Source organism: Oculina patagonica, chromosome 1 (genome assembly GCF_052425735.1).
Source record: "Oculina patagonica isolate OP01 chromosome 1, crgOcupat, whole genome shotgun sequence".
Lineage (NCBI taxonomy): Eukaryota > Metazoa > Cnidaria > Anthozoa > Scleractinia > Oculinidae > Oculina > Oculina patagonica.
In genome coordinates, this window is record NC_135758.1 from 16,097,010 (window position 1) to 16,105,947 (window position 8,938).

At 38.6% G+C, this 8,938-nt stretch overlaps 1 protein-coding gene across 1 annotated transcript; it reads right to left on the reverse strand.

Moving 5' to 3' along the window:
- Positions 1-2,233: 2,233 nt before the first annotated feature.
- On the reverse strand, positions 2,234-5,199 carry LOC144658465 (RNA-binding protein MEX3B-like). Its single transcript, XM_078518876.1, has 2 exons — positions 4,684-5,199; positions 2,234-4,583 (listed from the first exon to the last, which is right to left on the reverse strand). The coding sequence occupies exons 1-2, from the start codon at positions 4,910-4,912 to the stop codon at positions 3,274-3,276; spliced, it is 1,539 nt and encodes a 512-aa protein (XP_078375002.1). The 5' UTR covers positions 4,913-5,199; the 3' UTR covers positions 2,234-3,273.
- Between the last annotated feature and the right edge of the window lie 3,739 nt (positions 5,200-8,938).

Below are 8,938 nucleotides of genomic sequence, written 5' to 3' on the forward strand. Positions count from 1 at the left end.
TTGATTCAGTCTTTTCACCGTTACATCCGCAAATTAAAGCAATATCAATCATTTTTGCTTACAAAAGTAACATGTAAAAAGTAATTCCATACAATGCTATTACAGTCAAATACGTGATATATTTCCCGTAGGTGGAGGAGTATAAGTCACCTTCACCGAATATAAGCTTAAAGACATTTCGTCACGTTTTGTTCTTTTTTTCTTTTTGTTTCTTGGTGTATTAAAGGAATGAAAAGTACTGAATGCAATTTTAGCATTGAAGTTTGAATGCCATTGCGTCATTTAAAACACTTTTAAAAAGAAGTAATCCCAGGACAATTTGTTTTTAAGGCGTTTCATTTTGCTTTTGATGTCTAAAGTTGGTTTTCATCGTCTGAAAAGGCTTAAAACTACAAAAGTGCCGCCGGCTAATTAATCTTGTGGGCAGAACAATCCATAGTCCAAATGTAAATAAAAGCAATCAACGGATTCCTATAGTTGCTTCAAAAGAATGCACAAGTTGTGTTTGTCATTTAGGCGGAACTTCGGCTTAAATCCCAGCAACAGAAAAGTAAACAAACATTGTAAAGAAATAGCAGCTTAAACGGAAATATGTACAGGGTTCTAAGGACTGTTTACACGGAAACTCGCGAGAGGTTGCTAGGGGAAAGGGCAAAATATTTAGCCACTCGAATATTGATTGGTTTTAGAACACCGGGCTACATTTAAGACTTTCTAGAAGGCGCCTTTTGTAAAGAACAATAACATCTAAGCCCTATTGAAATGATTTGACTGAATGCAGATGAAAGATCACAACTTATCAGTCGTATACCGTTGTAACTTAGCTCCGCGTTGTTGTGAATTACAATTTGCGTGGGTCGATACCGGTATGTACCATTCAACACTGTCGGCGGAAAAAGAGATTAATTACTTTACTAACTTCTAGGACCTACCTATAATAAAACAAAACTTCAGTCATTGCTTAGCTAGACGACACCGGTTAATTTGGGAATTATTATGCAAATGGAGGCTAAACGTGCTGGTATTCGCTTTGTTGCTATAAATTGTTAATCCATCCATACAAACGAGTAGGCTTTATACTGCCAAATCCGCTCCCTCTAGCCGGTGGTGCACTGTTTTGAGGGCTGAATATCACTTCCCAGTCTTGCTGAAAACTTCGTACAAGCTCTCGTGCGAGAAGAATGAACCAAAATAAGTTTCGAGGAATGTGTTTGGAGGGACTTGTGTCCTGGGACGCCAATGCAGCTGTTTCGTTCAATTTGCAAAGGATTCTTAATTAGGTCTTGCTAAGCAGACCTTTGCACAATAGAACTTGACAGTTTGCCAAAACAACACTAAGAAAACACGGTTTTGCCAGAGGGACAATTTATGCAAAACAGCTGATACACTCGAAAGAGTGTAAACAGTAAATAATTAATGTCATCAACAGCCAATGAGGTGTTGATATGATAATCGCGAGCCCCATGTGACGTCAACATAATTGGCGCCACTTCGAACCCTTTTGTTTGCAAAAGAAGCGGTCTAAAGCTTGGGCCTCGGGATGAACTGAACTCATATGTAATATTTACTCCGTATTAAAAGAATCTTTTCAAGTCTTGCGAAAGTAAAGAAAATAATAAATTTTATCTGTAGTTAAAACACAAAAATCGGAAATCACTTTGCAAAGTAAGCCTATTATTGTTTGACGTTTATAATTTCACGCACGAAATCATTGTATGACTGCTGTACTGAACACTATGGAAATTTCTCCTGCTGCTCTTGCAAACTAGGTGGTAAGACTCTTGATTGGAATCAGGTGTTCCAAGGGGCGCTTTCCGCATTTTCATGAGCAAAGCCAGTAAATGTACTTTGCTCGATATCAGTTTAGGTGGAAAAAAAGCAGAGCGCGTAACGCGAATCTGTGCATTCGAGCACTTAATGGCTTCCAACATTTCAAAGACACGTTCCGTGTGTTTGCTGAGGTCATTAAAATTTAAATACGAAAGGGTGGAAGGCGAGATATGATAAACAAAACTCCAAATTTATGCACGCCAAGGAATATACATTTCACACCTATTCTGTGGCGAATCTTGTAAAATATTTCCTTACATCTGCACAACAAAACGTTTGAAACCGAATTTCCTTGATTTTTGTTGCTGCAGATTAATAAGTAACCCTTTCTTTACCACAATGGCTTGTCTATTTGTGTAAGTTTCCAAGTATGTCAACGCAATCAATGACAGAATTGCTCTACTAAAACTTCTCGTTCCATTTTTATTAAAACAATTCTAATACAACTACGTGACGATGCAAAAATCTCTGTTAGGAGCCTGCCAGCGAATGACGTGTACGATGAAAACTATGCATTCACTGGACGACTTCCCAATCACACCTATAGCTACATCTCTCAATTTTGTGGACTTCTAGAGCTCATTTTATCCAAGAAAACGGATTATAGACTCAATTTTAATAGCAAAAAATAAAATTTACACTTTCTTCTCTGTATAATTCCATATAGTATTATGTAGAGTGCCATAAAATAAAAAATACTTTAAACTCTCAATTCTTAAACCAAGATTTTCTGTGAGCATTTGCAGCTAAATATACAGAAGAACTATAATCTTGGTGTACTTCTCTTAGCAATATTAAAATAGTAAATAGAACTATGGTGCAACACAATATTATATAGAAATTATGACTATTTATACAAATATCATATAATCTTAGGGCATAGAATTCCTTAGAAGGCTGTATCAAAAAAGTTATCGATATGACATAAAATAGTTCACATAAATATACCTATGCGTTTGTGCTGGGTAGAGGAATCTATCCCGTTTTAATGTTTCATATATAGCATGTACTTTCATTTACTGATTTCCGATAATTTCGTTCTGACGGATTATAAACTTAGAAACTAATTTTTGAATATAAGATTTATGAGTAAGTTGAATCCAAACACGACCAAGCGTGTTTTTTATTTCTTTAGATAATTTTAACCCAGCAATGTGGTATCTTTACATAACTTAAGTCTTTCTCATATGTACTAATCTTAAATTAGCAAAAAATCTAGCTTTACATAACGTTATCACTTAACAAAAGTATAGAATAAAAGCATTCTTGAAAAATTTCAACTAAATATACATAGAGACAAATTCTCTCTGAATTAATTCAAATACACTCCATAGATTACTTCAAAATGTTTATAGCATTACATGACATTTCAATTCGTTGTTTTAAATTCACTGAACTTCGTCGTAAAGTATAATCGTTTTGTCGCTCATACAAGTTAAGTCCCTAGGAAAATATACGCAGGACTTGGTCGATATTCTTTTGGCAAACAGGACAGGAATTATTCTCATCTTTGATGCGGTTTGCACACTCCATGCAAAATAAGTTATGGCCACACGGAACAAGAGCCGCCACAACTTCACTCTCACAACAAATGACGCAATCTTTCTTTTTCATATCTTTACCGAGCGGACTTAATGTAGTGTTGTTGTTATTCGCTTCCTCGGTTGCATTAAAACCAATCGTACTCACCCCGTTTGTTTCACTTGTGCTCAGCGTTCCATTAGAACTTGTGGCTGGAATCGATGATACGCTGGACGCAGTAACTTGCGTGGTAAAAGGAGTGAATGCAGACAGTGGAGAAAAGTTCCCAGTCAATGGATCGCTTTTCATCCGCCTTGCAGTGGTATGTGGACTTGCTGGTCGGCCGATCGCTGAGCTTAATGCTTGGCCATTTAAACTGGAGCTACGAGTGAACGGTGCTTGCTCGTTCATGGACCGAGTAGACGGCACGTTCCCCCAGATAGACGGCGATGGTGGTGCGGGTGCAGGATCAAAGCCTGAGCCAGTAGAGCTCCCCTCTGATCCAACATCGCGATCCGTCGGCGAAGGCAAATCATTGAAGAAGAAACCATTCGCGGAAAATGGGCTGTTGATCGGATTAAAGCCGCCATCGTTAATACTGGAACTCTTGCTGCTCGGGTAGCCATAGAATGAATCCGTGCTTGTGCGTTGAGGCAATCCCAGCGAGCTGTTACTGTCTCTAAACGCAGAGAAGCTCGACGACCCACTGGAATATATAGAGCTGGGAGCAAAGTCGTTGAAGGAGCCTTGCAGTCCATCATTGATGAAAACATCGTCGCCTGTATCCATTCTACCGCCGGTACGCGTAGTAATATGGTTGTCGATTTCTTTTCGCGCACTTTCGACGTTGTCAGGCATGCCAGTGACTTCAAACACAGGTTCCTTGTCTCTGGATGGTGTTACGATGTACGTGTTAGTTTGCTGCTGGATTCGTTTAATCGTCGCTCCTTTTGGGCCAACAACAAGACCAACAACTCTATAAGGTACACGAACGTGGATAGTAGTTTGTCCTGGGGTTGTAGGGCTTGGTGGCCCAGGAGCAAGTGAATTCAGGCTGTTATTTTTTCGTTGAGCTCGAATTTGAGAAAAGTGTTCTGCAGCTGAAATGATTTCGCGTTTTGCAAGAGCTACATCCTCCTTTCTTCCCGTTACTACGAAAACAGGATCCTCTCCACGCACAGGTGTTTTGATGTAAGTGTTCGTCTTCGCTCGCAAAGCCTTGATTTTGCAACCTGAAATGGAACCAAACACAAAAACACGTCAAATACACGCGGTTTCCACAAGTCAGCTAGCTAATTTGATTACAGCCTCGCAAAAGACTCCAAAACTTACCCTGCCTTCCGACTATCTCCGCCACATGCTCAGAACTCGGTACAGGCACGCACTCCGTCATGTTCATACTTTTCTTATTACGAATATCGTCAAACGCGTTCGAAGTTTGATCGTCGTCATTTGTCAGACCGAGCATGGAGAGCTCGAGGGCGATTTGCAGAGCTCTCTGATCTGCGTCCAATTGCCCGTTTGTGGAGCGGTCCATTTCGACAAGAAGTGAGCTCGGCATATGGAAAAAGTTGCTCCGAGAGCGGTCAGCTACAACTCCGTAATTTTGCCGTGTTTTTGTTGCGAGGTTCGAACCACCTCTAGATCGTTCTAGTTTTGCTTCAAGTGAAAGCCGGAATAGACGTCATTTGGTTTTGACCTCAAGTCAGGCCATAATGCACCACTCATTAGCAACATCTGCTACACGTGGGGCTCTTGGTTTGCGCTGATTGGTTAGATTTCGCGGGAGGTGCAGCGTCTTGTCAATTTCAACCGCCGCTTGTCAAAAAAGTGTCAGAGTGTTGATTGGGAGAGTTTTAAACGCCATCACGCCCCTAAACTTTGTGTTGAAATATTATTTCCTGATTCAGCTAAAGCTAAAATCGCCGTAAATACGCCCTACCGTTTTACTCTGCATTCTTGTACACAGCTAACCAAGCAAATTGTTTCTATCGAAGTGTCATTTGAAAACAGGGCATATTTTGACGGAAGTCCATTATGCAAAATCTTCTCTCATTCTGTTGTCACCTTGTGTGTAGCACACCCAATATGCAAAATAGGAACGTTGTTATGATCTCTCGTTCTCACATCTGCTAAGCGATGCAAAATACGAAGCGGATAACAATCATTCAGAGCATACAAGTCCTCTGCAATGCTCAGTTCTCACGAGGAAGAGTTTTAAGGCGGGAAAGTTGTTGTTCTTAAAGTTTGGAGCGGATGATGGTTTATCAGTTCTCCTGCAGGTGAACGAGAACTGACAACTGCAAACAATAATTTCACAGTATTTAGCATATGAATTTCGGACGAGAGAGGCCACCCGTGAACTTGTAATATTCCAAATGCTTTATGACCTCTCAAAACAACACGGAAAATTTTTCTTTGTCACAAGCCTTTTTGTACTATGTTACGCCGGCAAGAAAATTTTGCAGATTGTCTTGCTTCTTTTGGCCATACTTGTAAGATGGCATTTTATATTTCTTTTCCGATATGCATGATCGCTCAGACAAAGGCGGTAGTTTCAACATGTGCGTTTCTCAATGTTTGTAAACTCTCAGCTGAAATCTATCATTCTGAGAAATCAAGAGACATGCAATGTACAAGGCTGTTGGACAGTAATTTAAATGGTGATTCAAGGCAGCGAGGACAGCATTTCGTGAAACTTCACTGAGTTCGAAGTAAAATATACCGATACGACTCCAGTGTTTACATTAAAAAAGAGCTGTCATATCTTATTCATGCTTCTATTATTAGGCTGTTGAATTTGGCGGTGAGTTTGGATATTGACTGAAGCAATTCATGCATAAAGAATATTGTGAAGTAAATTAGGTTGTGCTAGGAGGAGATCAAAGCTTATTCCCTTGGTGTTTCTGTTGTCCTGAGGTGCCTGTCAATGGCCACCGAGAGATACTCTTTGTTCTTTATAGTCTTTTTAGACAAACTTAAACTTTGAAGTTTCTTGTGTAAGGTTTGCAGTATATCCTCGAAGAATAGATCGTCTCTTTTATTCAATCAAAAACCACAAAAACTTCACCAAACATCACACAAACTGTGGTGGTTGGTAGGCATGACCACAGATCAATTAAAACAAAAAACCTTATCCATGAGGTCTCCAATCGCGGGTCCCTTAATTATAGACATTCTCTAAAACACACGAAAAAAACAGAACAGTTTATAGTTGACGAAACTAATTAATCTAGTTTTGCTTGATATAAAATCCTCTTGATAAGACTAAAGAGTAACGGGAATATTTTGTTCAGTCTTCACTGCTTGTGCACGGGAAGTGTAATTTATCTATAATTACTTTGATTGCAAAATCTGTTGAACTTAAGTTATGTTATCGACCACAGCATGTCTTATTCAGGAATGGAAATATTTTTTAAGTACCACTGATAGTCTATGACTCCCTTTCTTTCCAAAAGCGACGTTTAAAGAGGTTTTTTGCTGCGATCGTCTTTTGTGCGGTTAGCTTTGATGTGTCATTTTGCATGTTGGTTGGTTATTACTATCAAATTACTATCATAAGAGCTTCGTTAATCGAATGCGCATAAGAGATTTACATGTAAGTGGAGGAGGCGTGATAGAACGTCCTGTTTACGACGCATTGTTCTTACAAAACCACAGTAACCATCAACAAAATCGTTCCTAAAAAAAAAAAATAAGGGAGTAGAAATGAGTGCTTTACCGTATACGTATTAAAACTTAAGAACAGCAGTAAAGTGAAAAAGAGTGTTTCACGTTCTTAAATAGAGCAGATAATAAAATGCTAATAACAAGTGCAATGTGCAATTATCTTTTCAAAGGTTCTCTCAAGCCGCGACAGACACTTCGTCAGGGTTAAAGATTCTTTTCACTTTTATTTTTACCCTACGGTGCCTGATTATCTAACGTCATTTTATGTCGTGTATCGGCAGTTTGTTAAGTGTCTTGTTTTGAAGTGTTTCCTTTACTGTCCCACCCAGTCTAGTGACCTTACAGAGACAGACGCTTTACATATGGGGCCGGTGCGTTAGTTATTTCATTGTTATTTGACTGTTTGCTGGTTTATCTTTATTCCCTGTTCTACGTTTCCATATTAGATGTACGTTCAAGGCTGTGAAATGAAGTTTCTTTGTTATTGACTACACTTGCCCAATAGCCTAAAGGTTTGGTTTTAATGGCCAATTAATAATCCAGCCTGCTATTGTAATCGTCAAAATGAGCACAGCACTGAATATAGAGTTTAATTAGCGTCGTTCTTGAGGTTGCGCTGGTATTTCTAATTACAACCCCCGCAAGGGAAATTCGTGACTTTTGCGCTCGACCCAAACTTCCTTTTCGATTCGTCTCACTCCGGGTGCGCGGAGCCAAGGTCATTATTTAATGTTTGATATTAGTTCTGCAATTGTTATATTGGACTTTCCACGTGTAGATTCATTGAAACTCTTAGTTCAATGACGTCATTTAAGAGCTGTGCGTTCGTCAGTTAGTTTGTCTGCATGCCGCCTTTACACGCGAGATACAGGCCCGCTAAAAAAGATAGAAAATATCTAACGTAATGATATTAAACAAGGAAAAAAATTGTAGCGCACGTAGCCAGTTTTTCTGTGGAATATCAGTGGAATGATAGCAGCTCAGTGCACAAAGACGAGTAACTAAAACGAGAAATGAATGGTCGAGATTTTGCACATGAGCAAGCAATTATTCAGTTATGTCTCAAGAAAGTTACGTCGAGTGCAATCGTTTTTAACTACAAAAAATGGTCCAAAATGTGATGAAAGAGAAGAAAGAAATATTAATGGCAAGGAAGATTGGTTTAATCTGACAAATACAGCTGTACATGCAATAAACAAACGCCATGTTGACAAATCATTCTTCATTAATCAGTTGTTTGTCGTTGCTAGCGGCATGGCCACTGTTACGTTCAACGCTTTTGTGAACACGGAACCTTTGCCTGCTGCTTTCTTACTCAGTTTGTTCAATTAACAGCTGCGAAAAAACTTTGCTCAGTCTTTCAGACTTCGATACTGGACCGATTAAGGTAAAGAAACTCTAAACAAACAAAATCGCCAAAACGTGGGTCTTTGGTTTCTCTGCGCGTGCACGAACATATTATTAACCGCTTTATTTCATTCATTTTTTCCTCGAGAATTTTCCCAATGTTATAAGTGAAAATAATAACATTCTTTTTTTTATTAAGATAACTAATGCGCGAAAAACGGATTGGATGTATTCACTTGTCGATAAATTATTAAATTTTATCGATCATATGAACAGTGTCTATAGAAGCAGAAAATTGTCTTTCAATTTTTCGTGACAACCAGAACTGCACAGTTTAAAACGAATTATAAGATTGAAGTGATAAATCAAGTTTGAAATAAAGCGTTTTGATGTTTTCTGATAACGAAAATGTTTTAGGTTAGCGGCATATGATCGAAGATTAAAATAAATTTTCCAATTAAAAATCAAACCTTTGCCAATTCTTTACTTTAATTATAAAGCCAAAAAGATACAATCTTATTAAAAGAAGAGACCGTTGTCTCTGAAATTATCTCAACAAAATACCCACCAC

Bases quoted from the DNA above. Each gene is read 5' to 3' on its own strand.
- LOC144658465 (XM_078518876.1), bottom strand. From the start codon at position 4,912: ATGCCGAGCTCACTTCTTGTCGAAATGGACCGCTCCACAAACGGGCAA. The intron at 4,584-4,683 runs GTAAGTTTTGGA...GTTCCATTTCAG, and splicing joins GGAGATAGTCGGAAGGCAGG to GTTGCAAAATCAAGGCTTTG.